We start from the raw sequence: 19,487 nt of genomic DNA, 5'->3' as shown, positions 1-19,487 counted from the left end.
CCTCCAAAAGGCTGGAAGACACAAAATAACAGGTGACCTAATACGTCACAAGTAGATACACACCTCGCACAAGGACTAACGGGGGGAATGTAAGTCTCGGTTTGGGATTAAAACGTGCGCTGAATGTCAAGAAAACACAAGGTCAGTGTGTCAGACCAAGGTGTTTAAGGAGTTGCGTCCCTTAGTGACCAGGATCCGTTGATCGTGAGTTATAGTGCCAGACTTTTCCATTATTATCATCGTGCCAGTTCTCGTCGGCTTCACCACAGTGACAAGCATTGGTATAACCGACATATTCAATGCGGCGTCGAACCCAACTGACTGCCATGGACTCACCACTAAGTTAAGTAAGGACTTATGATGATATGTGTACAGACAGGCGTGCCGGGATGACGTCTACTTACATACACCTGCTTGCCATCTGGTTGAATGAAAGGCCCCTGGGTCGTGTTGTAGGCGTCGATCATGCAGCTCTTGACGTCACCGTATGACGTCAAAGTAGCGTTACTCCACCACGAGAACTGAGATCCCAGATAAGTGCCAGTTGAATCCCAATTCTTCCCTGGAAGGAGACAACGCCGCCGACGTCATTAACTGCAGGGAACTACGTCTACTTCTAGGGGGACACGGGTGGTCCAGTCGTCTAAGGCGCCGCGATTCGCTGTGCAGAGTTGCGTCCCTTGGGCACGTCAGAAACCTATGATTGTGATTTCGAATCCCGGTTCGCCCCGATTATGTTGCTATACGCCGTGATATAACTGGAATACTGAAAAGCGGCGTTAAACCCAACTCCCTCACTCACTCACTCACTCACTCACTCACTCTGGGGAGAGAGAGGTTTCCAAATACTCTCAAATACCACTTTGACGGTTACAGCTTGCTCTCGTCACGCCGAAGGCGTCCCAATGTATGAAACAGATATGGGTGGAACATCGCCACAAGCGGCGTAAAGCCCAACTCACTCACTCACTCACTCACTCACTCACTCACAATACCACTATGGTTGTCTGTTGTTTCAAATTGTATAATTGTATACCCGATTCATACAAAGTCACACACGCACCCCTAATGTCCCAGTGTCACACACATAATGTCCTAGTGTCACACACACAATGTCCAAGTGTCACACACATAATGTCCAAGTGTCACACACACAATCCCCTAGTGTCACACACATAATGTCCCAGTGTCACACACACAATCCCCTAGTGTCACACACACAATGTCTTAGTGTCACATACACAATGTCCTAGTGTCACACACACAATGTCCTAGTGTCACATACACAATGTCCCAGTGTCACAAACACAATTTTCTTAGTGTCACATACACAATGTCCTAGTGTCACAAACACAATGTCCTTGTGTCACACACACAATCCCCTAGTGTCACAAACACAATGTCCTAATGTCACATACACAATGTCCTAGTGTCACAAACACAATGTCCTTGTGTCACACACACAATCCCCTAGTGTCACAAACACAATGTCCTAGTGTCACAAACACAATGTCCCAGTGTCACACACACAATGTCCTAGAGTCATATACACAATGTCCTAGTGTCACATACACAATGTCCCAGTGTCACAAACACAATTTTCTTAGTGTCACATACACAATGTCCTAGTGTCACAAACACAATGTCCAAGTGTCACAAACACAATGTCCTTGTGTCACACACACAATCCCCTAGTGTCACAAACACAATGTCCTTGTGTCACACACACAATCCCCTAGTGTCACAAACACAATGTCCCAGTGTCACACACATAATGTCCAAGTGTCACAAACACAATGTCCAAGTGTCACACACACAATGTCTTAGTGTCACACACACAATGTCCAAGTGTCACACACACAATGTCTTAGTGTCACACACACAATGTCCAAGTGTCACACACACAATCCCCTAGTGTCACACACACAATGTCTTAGTGTCACACACACAATGTCCAAGTGTCACACACACAATGTCTTAGTGTCACACACACAATCCCCTAGTGTCACACACACAATGTCCAAGTATCACACACACAATGTCCTAGTGTCACATACACAATGTCCTAGTGTCACACACACAATGTCCCAGTGTCACACACATAATGTCCAAGTGTCACACACACAATGTCCAAGTGTCACACACATAATGTCCAAGTGTCACACACACAATCCCCTAGTGTCACACACACAATGTCTTAGTGTCACATACACAATGTCCTAGTGTCACAAACACAATGTCCTTGTGTCACACACACAATCCCCTAGTGTCACACACACAATGTCCTAGTGTCACAAACACAATGTCCCAGTGTCACACACACAATGTCCTAGTGTCATATACACAATGTCCTAGTGTCACATACACAATGTCCCAGTGTCACAAACACAACTTTCTTAGTGTCACATACACAATGTCCAAGTGTCACAAACACAATGTCCCAGTGTCACAAACACAATGTCCTTGTGTCACACACACAATCCCCTAGTGTCACAAACACAATGTCCTAGTGTCACATACACAATGTCCTAATGTCACACACACAATGTCTCAGTGTCACACACACAATCCCCTAGTGTCACACACACAATGTCCTAGTGTCACACACACAATGTCCTAGTGTCACACACACAATGTCCTAGTGTCACACACACAATGTCCCAGTGTCACACACAAAATGTCCTAGTGTCACATACACAATGTCCCAGTGTCACACACACAATGTCCCAGTGTCACATACACAATGTCCAAGTGTCACACACACAATGTCCCAGTGTCACATACACAATGTCCTAGTGTCACATACACAATGTCCTAGTGTCACACACACAATGTCCTAGTGTCACACACACACACAAAATGTCTTAGTGTCACATACACAATATCCCAGTGTCACACACACAATGTCCTAGAGTCACACACTCAATGTCTTAGGGTCACATACACAATGTCCTAGTGTCACACACACAATGTCCAAGTGTCACACACACAATGTCTTAGTGTCACATACACAATGTCCTAGTGTCACACACACAATGTCCAAGTGTCACATACACAATGTCCTAGTGTCACACACACAATGTCCAAGTGTCACACACACAATGTCTTAGTGTCACATACACAATGTCCTAGTGTCACACACACAATGTCCAAGTGTCACATACACAATGTCCTAGTGTCACACACACAATGTCCAAGTGTCACACACACAATGTCTTAGTGTCACATACACAATGTCCTAGTGTCACACACACAATGTCCAAGTGTCACATACACAATGTCCTAGTGTCACACACACAATGTCCAAGTGTCACACACACAATGTCTTAGTGTCACATACACAATGTCCTAGTGTCACACACACAATGTCCAAGTGTCACATACACAATGTCCTAGTGTCACACACACAATGTCCAAGTGTCACATACACAATGTCCTAGTGCCCCATTCCCAGCCCAGCCCCTTGTGTATCTTGCTGTAGCCTAGTGCTTCAAGCCTTGACTCGTCACGAGGACAGATTCTTACGGGTGGTGCATTGTATCATGTTGGACGTGCCTTGCCGTGATGCGGCTGGAGTTTGCTAAAACCGCCGTTATACCTGACTCTCTCGCTTCGTGTCCACAGAATAGTATATAGAAACGATTCAGAACCCAGAACGAGTCTCCACAGACACCTCTTCCTGCATGATCAGCTTACCGTACTCGTCGACGAGGTGGACGACGAAGTGTCCGAGAATCGTGCCGAACGATCCGAATGTGAAGTAGTGAGGGAGATGGTAGTCGTAGATGGGGAACTGCAGCAGCCCGGCGGGGACGATCACTTCGTTCCAGTACCAAAGGACGGCCATGTTGGTGTCGAAGGTGCTGAAGTACCACTGGTCCCTGTCCTCGCCGTTAACCAGCTCCTTGTTCCAGGCCAGCTTGTGGAAGTTGTTCATGCTCAGGATGTTCCCGAAGAAGTCCGAGACGTTGATGTTTATCTGGGAGGTTGATGAAAACGTCACAGTTTGCACAAAAAACATTGTCTTGGTCACCGACCCTTTGATGTTCGGTTCTGGAAGGGAAGTTGAGGACGAGGGGGGTGTGGTGCTTGAAGAAGGGGGGCATCTTTCCGAGGCAAGGGAGTTAACTGACTATGAACGTCCAGTTTAGTTTCCATCCTTGCCGAACTAGTCTGAATTATGGAGTTACACGTTGGCTGGACTAACGTATCTATGCATAGTCAAATCAAAATCGCTCAACGGAATCGAAATCCTGTTCGTAAAGATTTGGGTCGATTGCAGGATTTGCAAAGCATTCGTACCGTCAACTCGGCGTCAACAGACATTTTCAAAATCTTTTCATGTATTTAATCAAGGCGCTGACGCGATCTGATGCACCTCGCGAAGTAAGACCCGTTTTATTACAATATAGATATTCATTATCGATCAGATCGTCCTGACTGGGCGCCTCCATTTTGTTTGAAAAGCAAATGCAAGAGATTGGTCAATAGGCGGGACATAGACGGGACATCACTCGTAAAAGCCTCTGGTGGCGCTACGATCGAGCCCAGAAATTCTGGTCTAGTTGGGCAAGGATGGAAACAGGACCTTTATAGTCGGTTAACTCCCTTGTCTTGAGAAGATGGGGCGGGGGTGTTTGGGAGGAGGATGCTCCTGCTTGTAGATGTGTGACTTGGTGCAGTGGCCGAAGTCAAATGTTACACCTATCCTTCAACGAACAAATTCACATACATGTATGTGTCCACGGGGAACTGTTATTTTCAATTCAATGCACACCAGTGTTCATCGACTATGCTATCACTCTACCTGCTCAGCTCAAACACGTTTAAACGTATAGATAATATCAATGGTTTTAATTCTATAGACCATGCTGAACAACTTGTAGACTGAGCGGACGACCTACACCTCTTTCAGATAAAGAAATAAATTGATTATAATTATTGAGGATTAATGATACAGTAATATTAGTATTTATTGTTGTTTTATTTAGTATATTAAGTTATGTCACACTTTAAACACATACATTCCGTTAACTATGTCTTTACACATATCTTTCAAGAGCATTCATGATTTACACGGTGATGGATATATATCCTGTAATTATACTTGACTGTGTGGGGTCTGTTACCGAACTACGGTACTTATTCTTGATTATATTGGAACGGTTGCCTAACCGTTCTACCAATGCTTCCCTGTATTGGATTGGTTACCTAACTGGGGTATTTCTATTTGATTGAATGGGGTCGGTTGTCTAACTACGGTACTTATATTTAACCGTGTCGAATTTGGGAGCCTAACTGTGGTACTTATACTTGACTGTGTGCGGTCAGTTGCCTAACGGTGGTACCTCGACTTGACTGTGCGGTACAGTTGCCTAACTGCGGTACTAATATTTGACTGTGTAGGGGCGGTTGCCTAACTACTTACTGGCTGGTACATCACATCAATCTTGTCGGTGCTTTTGAGCAGATCCGAATAACCGATTTTATAGCTGGCACTGTTTATCTGCAATGAAAACACAGAATACAATAAGCGAATGACAACAACCGAACAATGGTAGAATTATAATAATACCCTAGGTCATATGACTGATAGTGTTGATGATCTTGGCCAGATAACTGTGATGTAAGGATTGGATTGTGACAATGTCAGAGGATATATTGCTGATTGTGTTGATGACCTTGGCCAGATAACTGTGATGTAAGGATTGGATTGTGACAATGTCAGAGGATATATTATTGATTGTGTCGATGATCCTGGCCGGATAACTGTGATGTAAGGATAGAATTGTGACAATGTCCCGGGATATATTACTGATAGTGTTGATGATCTTGGCCAGATACTGTGATGTAAGGATTGGATTGTGACAATGTCAGAGGATATATATTACTGATTGTGTTGATGATCTTGGCCAGACAACTGTGATGTAAGGATAGAATTGTGACAATGTCCCGGGATATATTACTGATAGTGTTGATGATCTTGGCCAGATAACTGTGGTGTAATAATAGATCTAGAATTGTGATAATGTCCAAGGTCATATTGCTGATTGTGTTGATGACCTTGGCCAGATAACTGTGATGTAAGGATAGAATTGTGACAATGTCCCGGGATATATTACTGATAGTGTTGATGATCTTGGCCAGATAACTGTGATGTAAGGATTGGATTGTGACAATGTCAGAGGATATATTGCTGATTGTGTTGATGACCTTGGCCAGACAACTGTGATGTAAGGATTGGATTGTGACAATGTCAGAGGATATATTGCTGATTGTGTTGATGATCTTGGCCAGATAACTGTGGTTTAGTTCTAGAATTGTGACAATGTCAGAGGATGTATTGCTGATTGTGTTGATGACCTTGGCCAGATAGCTGTGATGTAAGGATTGGATTGTGACAATGTCCAAGGATATATTAATGATTGTTGATGACCTTGGCCTCGGCCTTTGCTCTTGTGGCTGCGTCCATCCATGGCGTCTTTTTCAGAAGGTCGGCCAGTGCTTGCTTCGTCGTTTCAGTAATTTCTGTCACCTAAATGTTAGAAAGATGATTTTTTTTCTAAATATTAAACGTCAAAAACTAATCAGTCTCGATTACCCAACGGAACAGATTCCATTGGACATTAAAGGCAAAATAATTGAATCGGGGATCATATGAATGGATCAGTGAAAGTCAATTATGACACCATGTGTTCGCTAAAAGGGTATGAAACCACGTGTGACGCCTTAGGATCATAATTACCAGTTTCGGGTGAGTGAGTGAGTTTTACGCCGCTTTTAGCAATATTTAAGCAATATCACGGCGGGGAACACCAGAAATGGGCTTCACACATTGTACCCATGACGGGAATCGAACCCGGGTCTTCGGTGTGACGTGCGAACGCTATAATCACAAAGCTATCCTACCGCCCCGGGTGAGTAGGAGGCCAAGAGATTTAAAGATTCGCTCGTCACGCCTTGGTTCGATTCTCTGCAATAGTACAACTCACTGAATACGAATCACAGCTTTACGTATAGTACGCACAGTGCCATATTTATCATCGCTTAATCAGTCTTGTTTATTAAGGCACTATCCATCCCAGGCGTGTCCTACCTTGGCAGCAACCCATGCTTGTCGTAAGAGGCGACTGACGGAATTTGGGTGGTCAGACTCGCTGACTTGGTTGATGCAAATCATCGTATCCCAATTGCGTAGATCGATGCTCATGATGTCAATCACTGCATTGTCTGGTCCAGACTCGATTATTTACAGACCGCCGTCATACATCTGGAATATTTCTGAGTGTGGCGTTAAACAACAAAGAAAACAAACTTACCTTAGCTTTATTCTTGTCAACAAAGTGGTCAGCGATGTAAAGCTGGCCCAGGGCTTCCGGCATCACTTGCTTCACATAGGAGAAGCAGTACGTCCATCTGGCCGGGAACTCCGTTGTTCCGGTTGTGTCGAATAACACCTCTCTGTTAGCGTGCACGTAGTCCACCGACAGGTCCGTCACGTACGCCTCCATCACCCGCCAGATGAGGTAGTTGTGGACCATTCTGGGGAGTAGCAGGACTGTATAGCATAGCTTGAAATACTGTGGGGTGATGGTAGCCGAGTAGCTAAAGCGTCTTACCGAAATTCCGGGGTCGATTCCGACATGTGCACACTAGGTAAAGCAGATTACTGGTGTCCCCAGCAGTGATTCGGAAAGCGGGTTAAAACCATACTCACTCATTCACACGCTAAGTACCATACCTACACTACCTTTTAAAACGTACATCCCCTCGGTCGGGTTGCGAGAAACTCTTGTTCCTATCGCGGACGTATTTCTTACAATACTAACATGCAATAAGGAGAGTACAATCGATGGTCGGATATTGTGTATAATTTCCGAGAATACTCAGATACAAAGGCACACGCTCACGGCAGAGATGAGTGAGTGAGTGAGTTGGGTTTAACGCCGCTTTTAACAGTATTACAGCTATATCGCGGCGTGTCAGCTTAATGTGGGAGGAAAGCCCGAAGTGATGCAGGTCTCAGACGTTTACCACTTCGGTGAAACCCTTGAGCACGGGTATGGTGCTGACAAACCAAGAAACTTAATGGGGGCGAATCGGGATTCGAACCCACAATCATAGGTTTTTGGCGCTCCCAAGGGACGCAACTCTGCGCAGCGAATCGCGGCGCCTTAGACGACTGCATATGAGAGAGAGGGAACGTAGTCATTGATGGGGCACAAAAGACACAAGGCATGAAACATATTATAAGCAGTAAAATCCGCATTCGAAAGTACTACGTTTATAACGAACACGCTTATAACGAACTGGCTGATATAACGAACTGTCTTTTTTTATCCTAGCCATTTGCTGTATGTATGCTGCATATATGTTTATAACGAACTACGGTTACAACAAACTAAAATTAGAAGTCCCTTTGAGTTCGTTATAACCGTAGTTTACTGGTATGTATGAGTTCGATCAGTGAGAACATCGGTGTAAAGTGCAGGAAGTTCTTCATATATGGGAACAGCTGAGCAACCAGCGAGAAATGTCATGTGGCGTTTTCAGTTAAGGGGACATAACTCTTACCTTGCTTGATTTCCGGAAGGGAGGTTCTTTATCATGTTATCAAGCCCCTTTAAATAGTCGAGGCTGTAAACCAACGTTTCTTTATGTCCAGTTATTCCTGCTGAGCTAAAGAGATAGGCAGACTGTTGGAGGTAGTCTATCTGAAAACAAAAAAAGACAATCGGTGGATGACAAAGTTAGAGTGTATCATGTTCTGTTATTGAAGACAGTCAATGGATGGCAAAGACAGTTAGAATGTATCATGTTCTGTTATTGAAGACAGTCTGCGGACGACAAAGGCAGTTAAGAGTGTATCATGTTCTGTTATTGAAGACAGTCTGTGGATGGCACAGTTAGCGTGTTTCATGTTCTGTTATTGAAGACAATCTGTGGATGGCACAGTTAGAGTGAGTGTTTCATGTTCTGTTATTGAAGACAATCTGTGGATGGCACAGTTAGCGTGTTTCATGTTCTGTTATTGAAGACAATCTGTGGATGGCACAGTTAGAGTGTTTCATGTTCTGTTATTGAAGACAGTCTGTGGATGGCACAGTTAGATTGTTTCATGTTCTGTTATTGAAGACAGTCTGTGGATGGCACAGTTAGAGTGAGTGTTTCATGTTCTGTTATTGAAGACAGTCTGTGGATGGCACAGTTAGATTGTTTCATGTTCTGTTATTGAAGACAGTCTGTGGATGGCACAGTTAGAGTGAGTGTTTCATGTTCTGTTATTGAAGACAGTCTGTGGATGGCACAGTTAGAGTGAGTGTTTCATGTTCTGTTATTGAAGACAGTCTGTGGATGGCACAGTTAGAGTGAGTGTTTCATGTTCTGTTATTGAAGACAGTCTGTGGATGGCACAGTTAGAGTGAGTGTTTCATGTTCTGTTATTGAAGACAATCTGTGGATGGCACAGTTAGAGTGTTTCATGTTCTGTTATTGAAGACAGTCTGTGGATGGCACAGTTAGAGTGAGTGTTTCATGTTCTGTTATTGAAGACAATCTGTGGATGGCACAGTTAGAGTGTTTCATGTTCTGTTATTGAAGACAGTCTGTGGATGGCACAGTTAGAGTGAGTGTTTCATGTTCTGTTATTGAAGACAGTCTGTGGATGGCACAGTTAGATTGTTTCATGTTCTGTTATTGAAGACAATCTGTGGATGGCACAGTTAGAGTGTTTCATGTTCTGTTATTGAAGACAGTCTGTGGATGGCACAGTTAGAGTGAGTGTTTCATGTTCTGTTATTGAAGACAATCTGTGGATGGCACAGTTAGAGTGTATCATGTTCTGTTATTGAAGACAATCTGTGGATGGCACAGTTAGATTGTTTCATGTTCTGTTATTGAAGACAATCTGTGGATGGCACAGTTAGAGTGTTTCATGTTCTGTTATTGAAGACAATCTATTGATGGCACAGTTAGAGTGTATCATGTTCTGTTATTGAAGACAGTCTGTGGATGGCACAGTTAGAGTGTATCATGTTCTGTTATTGAAGACAGTCTGTGGATGGCACAGTTAGAGTGTTTCATGTTCTGTTATTGAAGACAGTCTGTGGATGGCACAGTTAGAGTGAGTGTTTCATGTTCTGTTATTGAAGACAGTCTGTGGATGGCACAGTGAGATTGTTTCATGTTCTGTTATTGAAGACAATCTGTGGATGGCACAGTTAGAGTGTTTCATGTTCTGTTATTGAAGACAGTCTGTGGATGGCACAGTTAGAGTGAGTGTTTCATGTTCTGTTATTGAAGACAGTCTGTGGATGGCACAGTTAGAGTGAGTGTTTCATGTTCTGTTATTGAAGACAATCTGTGGATGGCACAGTTAGCTAGTTTATTGTGCTGTTATTGAAGACAATCTATTGATGGCACAGTTAGAGTGTTTCATGTTCTGTTATTGAAGACAGTCTGTGGATGGCACAGTTAGAGTGAGTGTTTCATGTTCTGTTATTGAAGACAGTCTGTGGATGGCACAGTTAGATTGTTTCATGTTCTGTTATTGAAGACAATCTGTGGATGGCACAGTTAGAGTGTTTCATGTTCTGTTATTGAAGACAGTCTGTGGATGGCACAGTTAGAGTGAGTGTTTCATGTTCTGTTATTGAAGACAGTCTGTGGATGGCACAGTTAGATTGTTTCATGTTCTGTTATTGAAGACAGTCTGTGGATGGCACAGTTAGAGTGAGTGTTTCATGTTCTGTTATTGAAGACAGTCTGTGGATGGCACAGTTAGAGTGAGTGTTTCATGTTCTGTTATTGAAGACAGTCTGTGGATGGCACAGTTAGAGTGAGTGTTTCATGTTCTGTTATTGAAGACAGTCTGTGGATGGCACAGTTAGATTGTTTCATGTTCTGTTATTGAAGATAATCTGTGGATGGCACAGTTAGAGTGTTTCATGTTCTGTTATTGAAGACAGTCTGTGGATGGCACAGTAAGAGTGAGTGTTTCATGTTCTGTTATTGAAGACAGTCTGTGGATGGCACAGTTAGAGTGAGTGTTTCATGTTCTGTTATTGAAGACAGTCTGTGGATGGCACAGTTAGAGTGAGTGTTTCATGTTCTGTTATTGAAGACAGTCTGTGGATGGCACAGTTAGAGTGTATCATGTTCTGTTATTGAAGACAATCTGTGGATGGCACAGTTAGAGTGTATCATGTTCTGTTATTGAAGACAATCTGTGGATGGCACAGTTAGAGTGTTTCATGTTCTGTTATTGAAGACAATCTGTGGATGGCACAGTTAGATTGTTTCATGTTCTGTTATTGAAGACAGTCTGTGGATGGCACAGTTAGAGTGAGTGTTTCATGTTCTGTTATTGAAGACAGTCTGTGGATGGCACAGTTAGATTGTTTCATGTTCTGTTATTGAAGACAATCTGTGGATGGCACAGTTAGATTGTTTCATGTTCTGTTATTGAAGACAGTCTGTGGATGGCACAGTTAGAGTGAGTGTTTCATGTTCTGTTATTGAAGACAGTCTGTGGATGGCACAGTTAGATTGTTTCATGTTCTGTTATTGAAGACAATCTGTGGATGGCACAGTTAGCGTGTTTCACGTTCTGTTATTGAAGACAGTCTGTGGATGGCACAGTAAGAGTGAGTGTTTCATGTTCTGTTATTGAAGACAATCTGTGGATGGCACAGTTAGAGTGAGTGTTTCATGTTCTGTTATTGAAGACAGTCTGTGGATGGCACAGTTAGATTGTTTCATGTTCTGTTATTGAAGACAGTCTGTGGATGGCACAGTTAGCGTGTTTCATGTTCTGTTATTGAAGACAGTCTGTGGATGGCACAGTAAGAGTGAGTGTTTCATGTTCTGTTATTGAAGACAATCTGTGGATGGCACAGTTAGAGTGTATCATGTTCTGTTATTGAAGACAGTCTGTGGATGGCACAGTTAGCGTGTTTCATGTTCTGTTATTGAAGACAGTCTGTGGATGGCACAGTTAGATTGTTTCATGTTCTGTTATTGAAGACAGTCTGTGGATGGCACAGTTAGAGTGAGTGTTTCATGTTCTGTTATTGAAGACAGTCTGTGGATGGCACAGTTAGAGTGAGTGTTTCATGTTCTGTTATTGAAGACAGTCTGTGGATGGCACAGTTAGAGTGAGTGTTTCATGTTCTGTTATTGAAGACAGTCTGTGGATGGCACAGTTAGATTGTTTCATGTTCTGTTATTGAAGATAATCTGTGGATGGCACAGTTAGAGTGTTTCATGTTCTGTTATTGAAGACAGTCTGTGGATGGCACAGTAAGAGTGAGTGTTTCATGTTCTGTTATTGAAGACAGTCTGTGGATGGCACAGTTAGAGTGAGTGTTTCATGTTCTGTTATTGAAGACAGTCTGTGGATGGCACAGTTAGAGTGAGTGTTTCATGTTCTGTTATTGAAGACAGTCTGTGGATGGCACAGTTAGAGTGTATCATGTTCTGTTATTGAAGACAATCTGTGGATGGCACAGTTAGAGTGTATCATGTTCTGTTATTGAAGACAATCTGTGGATGGCACAGTTAGAGTGTTTCATGTTCTGTTATTGAAGACAATCTGTGGATGGCACAGTTAGATTGTTTCATGTTCTGTTATTGAAGACAGTCTGTGGATGGCACAGTTAGAGTGAGTGTTTCATGTTCTGTTATTGAAGACAGTCTGTGGATGGCACAGTTAGATTGTTTCATGTTCTGTTATTGAAGACAATCTGTGGATGGCACAGTTAGATTGTTTCATGTTCTGTTATTGAAGACAGTCTGTGGATGGCACAGTTAGAGTGAGTGTTTCATGTTCTGTTATTGAAGACAGTCTGTGGATGGCACAGTTAGATTGTTTCATGTTCTGTTATTGAAGACAATCTGTGGATGGCACAGTTAGCGTGTTTCACGTTCTGTTATTGAAGACAGTCTGTGGATGGCACAGTAAGAGTGAGTGTTTCATGTTCTGTTATTGAAGACAATCTGTGGATGGCACAGTTAGAGTGAGTGTTTCATGTTCTGTTATTGAAGACAGTCTGTGGATGGCACAGTTAGATTGTTTCATGTTCTGTTATTGAAGACAGTCTGTGGATGGCACAGTTAGCGTGTTTCATGTTCTGTTATTGAAGACAGTCTGTGGATGGCACAGTAAGAGTGAGTGTTTCATGTTCTGTTATTGAAGACAATCTGTGGATGGCACAGTTAGAGTGTATCATGTTCTGTTATTGAAGACAGTCTGTGGATGGCACAGTTAGCGTGTTTCATGTTCTGTTATTGAAGACAGTCTGTGGATGGCACAGTTAGATTGTTTCATGTTCTGTTATTGAAGACAGTCTGTGGATGGCACAGTTAGCGTGTTTCATGTTCTGTTATTGAAGACAGTCTGTGGATGGCACAGTTAGATTGTTTCATGTTCTGTTATTGAAGACAGTCTGTGGATGGCACAGTTAGAGTGTATCATGTTCTGTTATTGAAGACAGTCTGTGGATGGCACAGTTAGAGTGAGTGTTTCATGTTATGTTATTGAAGACAGTCTGTGGATGGCACAGTTAGAGTGAGTGTTTCATGTTCTGTTATTGAAGACAGTCTGTGGATGGCACAGTTAGAGTGAGTGTTTCATGTTCTGTTATTGAAGACAATCTGTGGATTGCACAGTTAGATTGTTTCATGTTCTGTTATTGAAGACAATCTGTGGATTGCACAGTTAGAGTGTTTCATGTTCTGTTATTGAAGACAGTCTGTGGATGGCACAGTTAGAGTGTATCATGTTCTGTTATTGAAGACAGTCTGTGGATGGCACAGTTAGATTGTATCATGTTCTGTTATTGAAGACAATCTGTGGATGGCACAGTTAGAGTGAGTGTTTCATGTTCTGTTATTGAAGACAGTCTGTGGATGGCACAGTGAGATTGTTTCATGTTCTGTTATTGAAGACAATCTGTGGATGGCACAGTTAGCTAGTTTCATGTTCTGTTATTGAAGACAATCTATTGATGGCACAGTTAGAGTGTTTCATGTTCTGTTATTGAAGAGGGTCTGTGGATGGCACAGTTAGAGTGAGTGTTTCATGTTCTGTTATTGAAGACAGTCTGTGGATGGCACAGTTAGATTGTTTCATGTTCTGTTATTGAAGACAATCTGTGGATGGCACAGTTAGAGTGTTTCATGTTCTGTTATTGAAGACAGTCTGTGGATGGCACAGTTAGAGTGAGTGTTTCATGTTCTGTTATTGAAGACAGTCTGTGGATGGCACAGTTAGATTGTTTCATGTTCTGTTATTGAAGACAGTCTGTGGATGGCACAGTTAGAGTGAGTGTTTCATGTTCTGTTATTGAAGACAGTCTGTGGATGGCACAGTTAGAGTGAGTGTTTCATGTTCTGTTATTGAAGACAGTCTGTGGATGGCACAGTTAGAGTGAGTGTTTCATGTTCTGTTATTGAAGACAGTCTGTGGATGGCACAGTTAGATTGTTTCATGTTCTGTTATTGAAGACAATCTGTGGATGGCACAGTTAGAGTGTTTCATGTTCTGTTATTGAAGACAGTCTGTGGATGGCACAGTAAGAGTGAGTGTTTCATGTTCTGTTATTGAAGACAGTCTGTGGATGGCACAGTTAGAGTGAGTGTTTCATGTTCTGTTATTGAAGACAGTCTGTGGATGGCACAGTTAGAGTGAGTGTTTCATGTTCTGTTATTGAAGACAGTCTGTGGATGGCACAGTTAGAGTGTATCATGTTCTGTTATTGAAGACAATCTGCGGATGGCACAGTTAGAGTGTATCATGTTCTGTTATTGAAGACAATCTGTGGATGGCACAGTTAGAGTGTTTCATGTTCTGTTATTGAAGACAATCTGTGGATGGCACAGTTAGATTGTTTCATGTTCTGTTATTGAAGACAGTCTGTGGATGGCACAGTTAGAGTGAGTGTTTCATGTTCTGTTATTGAAGACAGTCTGTGGATGGCACAGTTAGATTGTTTCATGTTCTGTTATTGAAGACAATCTGTGGATTGCACAGTTAGATTGTTTCATGTTCTGTTATTGAAGACAGTCTGTGGATGGCACAGTTAGAGTGAGTGTTTCATGTTCTGTTATTGAAGACAGTCTGTGGATGGCACAGTTAGATTGTTTCATGTTCTGTTATTGAAGACAATCTGTGGATGGCACAGTTAGCGTGTTTCATGTTCTGTTATTGAAGACAGTCTGTGGATGGCACAGTAAGAGTGAGTGTTTCATGTTCTGTTATTGAAGACAATCTGTGGATGGCACAGTTAGAGTGAGTGTTTCATGTTCTGTTATTGAAGACAGTCTGTGGATGGCACAGTTAGAGTGAGTGTTTCATGTTCTGTTATTGAAGACAATCTGTGGATGGCACAGTTAGAGTGTATCATGTTCTGTTATTGAAGACAGTCTGTGGATGGCACAGTTAGCGTGTTTCATGTTCTGTTATTGAAGACAGTCTGTGGATGGCACAGTTAGATTGTTTCATGTTCTGTTATTGAAGACAGTCTGTGGATGGCACAGTTAGAGTGAGTGTTTCATGTTCTGTTATTGAAGACAGTCTGTGGATGGCACAGTTAGATTGTTTCATGTTCTGTTATTGAAGACAGTCTGTGGATGGCACAGTTAGAGTGTATCATGTTCTGTTATTGAAGACAGTCTGTGGATGGCACAGTTAGAGTGAGTGTTTCATGTTCTGTTATTGAAGACAATCTGTGGATGGCACAGTTAGAGTGTTTCATGTTCTGTTATTGAAGACAGTCTGTGGATGGCACAGTTAGAGTGAGTGTTTCATGTTCTGTTATTGAAGACAGTCTGTGGATGGCACAGTTAGAGTGAGTGTTTCATGTTCTGTTATTGAAGACAGTCTGTGGATGGCACAGTTAGAGTGTATCATGTTCTGTTATTGAAGACAATCTGTGGATGGCACAGTTAGAGTGTATCATGTTCTGTTATTGAAGACAATCTGTGGATGGCACAGTTAGAGTGTTTCATGTTCTGTTATTGAAGACAATCTGTGGATGGCACAGTTAGATTGTTTCATGTTCTGTTATTGAAGACAGTCTGTGGATGGCACAGTTAGAGTGAGTGTTTCATGTTCTGTTATTGAAGACAGTCTGTGGATGGCACAGTTAGATTGTTTCATGTTCTGTTATTGAAGACAATCTGTGGATTGCACAGTTAGATTGTTTCATGTTCTGTTATTGAAGACAGTCTGTGGATGGCACAGTTAGAGTGAGTGTTTCATGTTCTGTTATTGAAGACAGTCTGTGGATGGCACAGTTAGATTGTTTCATGTTCTGTTATTGAAGACAATCTGTGGATGGCACAGTTAGCGTGTTTCATGTTCTGTTATTGAAGACAGTCTGTGGATGGCACAGTAAGAGTGAGTGTTTCATGTTCTGTTATTGAAGACAATCTGTGGATGGCACAGTTAGAGTGAGTGTTTCATGTTCTGTTATTGAAGACAGTCTGTGGATGGCACAGTTAGAGTGAGTGTTTCATGTTCTGTTATTGAAGACAATCTGTGGATGGCACAGTTAGAGTGTATCATGTTCTGTTATTGAAGACAGTCTGTGGATGGCACAGTTAGCGTGTTTCATGTTCTGTTATTGAAGACAGTCTGTGGATGGCACAGTTAGATTGTTTCATGTTCTGTTATTGAAGACAGTCTGTGGATGGCACAGTTAGAGTGAGTGTTTCATGTTCTGTTATTGAAGACAGTCTGTGGATGGCACAGTTAGAGTGTTTCATGTTCTGTTATTGAAGACAGTCTGTGGATGGCACAGTTAGAGTGTATCATGTTCTGTTATTGAAGACAGTCTGTGGATGGCACAGTTAGAGTGAGTGTTTCATGTTATGTTATTGAAGACAATCTGTGGATGGCACAGTTAGAGTGAGTGTTTCATGTTCTGTTATTGAAGACAGTCTGTGGATGGCACAGTTAGAGTGAGTGTTTCATGTTCTGTTATTGAAGACAATCTGTGGATTGCACAGTTAGATTGTTTCATGTTCTGTTATTGAAGACAATCTGTGGATTGCACAGTTAGAGTGTTTCATGTTCTGTTATTGAAGACAGTCTGTGGATGGCACAGTTAGAGTGAGTGTTTCATGTTCTGTTATTGAAGACAGTCTGTGGATGGCACAGTGAGATTGTTTCATGTTCTGTTATTGAAGACAGTCTGTGGATGGCACAGTTAGAGTGTTTCATGTTCTGTTATTGAAGACAGTCTGTGGATGGCACAGTTAGAGTGAGTGTTTCATGTTCTGTTATTGAAGACAATCTGTGGATGGCACAGTTAGAGTGAGTGTTTCATGTTCTGTTATTGAGGACAATCTGTGGATTGCACAGTTAGATTGTTTCATGTTCTGTTATTGAAGACAGTCTGTGGATGGCACAGTTAGAGTGAGTGTTTCATGTTCTGTTATTGAAGACAGTCTGTGGATGGCACAGTTAGCTAGTTTCATGTTCTGTTATTGAAGACAGTCTGTGGATGGCACAGTGAGATTGTTTCATGTTCTGTTATTGAAGACAATCTGTGGATGGCACAGTTAGAGTGTTTCATGTTCTGTTATTGAAGACAATCTGTGGATGGCACAGTTAGATTGTTTCATGTTCTGTTATTGAAGACAGTCTGTGGATGGCACAGTTAGATTGTTTCATGTTCTGTTATTGAAGACAATCTGTGGATGGCACAGTTAGAGTGTTTCATGTTCTGTTATTGAAGACAATCTGTGGATGGCACAGTTAGATTGTTTCATGTTCTGTTATTGAAGACAATCTGTGGATGGCACAGTTAGAGTGAGTGTTTCATGTTCTGTTATTGAAGACAGTCTGTGGATGGCACAGTTAGCGTGTTTCATGTTCTGTTATTGAAGACAGTCTGTGGATGGCAGAGTTAGATTGTTTCATGTTCTGTTATTGAAGACAATCTGTGGATGGCACAGTAAGAGTGAGTGTTTCATGTTCTGTTATTGAAGACAATCTGTGGATGGCAGAGTTAGATTGTTTCATGTTCTGTTATTGAAGACAATCTGTGGATGGCACAGTTAGAGTGAGTGTTTCATGTTCTGTTATTGAAGACAATCTGTGGATGGCAGAGTTAGATTGTTTCATGTTATGTTATTGAAGACAGTCTGTGGATGGCACAGTTAGCGTGTTTCATGTTCTGTTATTGAAGACAGTCTGTGGATGGCACAGTTAGATTGTTTCATGTTCTGTTATTGAAGACAATCTGTGGATGTCTAAGACAGTGTTGCATGTTCTGATATTGAAGGCAGTATCTGGATTGCACAGTTAGATTGTTTCATGTTCTGTTATTGAAGACAGTCTGTGGATTGTTCAGTTAAAATGTTTCATGTTCTGTTATTGAAGACTGTGGATGTGGAATCTGTGGATGTATATTTGAATTAGAATTAATTAACATTAAGCTAAGCATCTGTTACTCCTTTGGTCAACAATGCTCACCTGTCCTCCGGCTGCTTGGGTCAGCTCGTTCAGGGTCATCCGGTTTGAGAAAGCGTACGAGTAGCTTTTCCACGGGGAATTAATCGCCAACTACAACAACGACACGGGGATAAACGTACACACTTCAGAGAGTGGCGTCTTCTGTTGTAGAAGTGAGAACACAACTACAGCGTTGGTTTATCTACATCCTTCCACCAGGAGGCAATGGGCCAATTATCCGCAATTAGGAGAGATACATTTTACTGCGCTCCCGACATGTGTTTATGTCGATTGATCTGATTTGTTGTCGTTCAAATTTCCAGCCAATTAAAATGATTGCGTGGAACGATTCTCATGATGTAAATCACTAGATTGTCTGGTCCAGATTCGATTATTTACAGACTGCCTTCATACAGCTGGAATGTTGCTGAGTACGGCGTTAAACAACAAACAAACAAACCAAAGAGGTAAACGTCTTGCGGCACCTCTAAGTTACCTCATACATTAAGTTGAAACACTCACTCACTCTGGAAATATTAATATAATAATTTATAACAGTATTCTCTCATTAGGTTAAGTCAGCATTAGACAAAGATTATTGTAACAATCAGTATGTATCAGGCATGCTCGGCCTTCAAGTAAAGGTTGGTGGAGACTCACCCGGGCGATGTTGGTCTCCATTGTAAAGGCGTCATTGACAAACTCTGCCACTCTGTCCCTCTGGGTGGTCGCGTCAAGCACGATGTTGGAGTCTCTCACCATCAGGTTGGCAACACGTCCAATGAACTTCTTGTAGTCATTCTGGATCTGCGCACGACATAATTAGGCTACTGAGGCAAGTTTTGATAAAAATATCTAAGACCGTTATTGTTTAATTACCGTCAATGATATTACTCTACATAATGGCAGTTTGTCCAAAAATAGTTGTTTAATTGTCACAGGTGGCTTATCAGAAAATGGCTTGTCACTGGGGTTTGTCACAGGATGGCTTGTCACAGGTGGCTTGTCACAGGATGGCTTGTCACAG

General features: G+C 42.0%; 1 protein-coding gene across 1 annotated transcript in view; it reads right to left on the bottom strand.

Moving 5' to 3' along the window:
- LOC124116853 (endothelin-converting enzyme-like 1) overlaps positions 1 to 19,487 on the bottom strand; it is a 33,280-nt gene that overhangs the window by 4,794 nt on the left and 8,999 nt on the right. The window contains exons 3-10 of the mRNA XM_046478426.2: positions 19,121 to 19,267; positions 18,482 to 18,571; positions 8,575 to 8,714; positions 7,320 to 7,542; positions 6,437 to 6,535; positions 5,429 to 5,506; positions 3,697 to 3,979; positions 405 to 562 (exon numbers count right to left, since the gene is read on the bottom strand). Coding sequence (XP_046334382.1) covers positions 405 to 562; positions 3,697 to 3,979; positions 5,429 to 5,506; positions 6,437 to 6,535; positions 7,320 to 7,542; positions 8,575 to 8,714; positions 18,482 to 18,571; positions 19,121 to 19,267 — 1,218 coding nt within the window. The remainder of the gene's footprint in view (positions 1 to 404; positions 563 to 3,696; positions 3,980 to 5,428; positions 5,507 to 6,436; positions 6,536 to 7,319; positions 7,543 to 8,574; positions 8,715 to 18,481; positions 18,572 to 19,120; positions 19,268 to 19,487) is intronic.

The sequence above is a fragment of the Haliotis rufescens genome, unplaced genomic scaffold (genome assembly GCF_023055435.1).
Source record: "Haliotis rufescens isolate VD_foot unplaced genomic scaffold, xgHalRufe1.0.p SCAF_6, whole genome shotgun sequence".
Taxonomy (NCBI): domain Eukaryota; kingdom Metazoa; phylum Mollusca; class Gastropoda; order Lepetellida; family Haliotidae; genus Haliotis; species Haliotis rufescens.
Note: the sequence above shows the minus strand (reverse complement) of the source record. Positions and strands in the feature narration are given on the sequence as shown.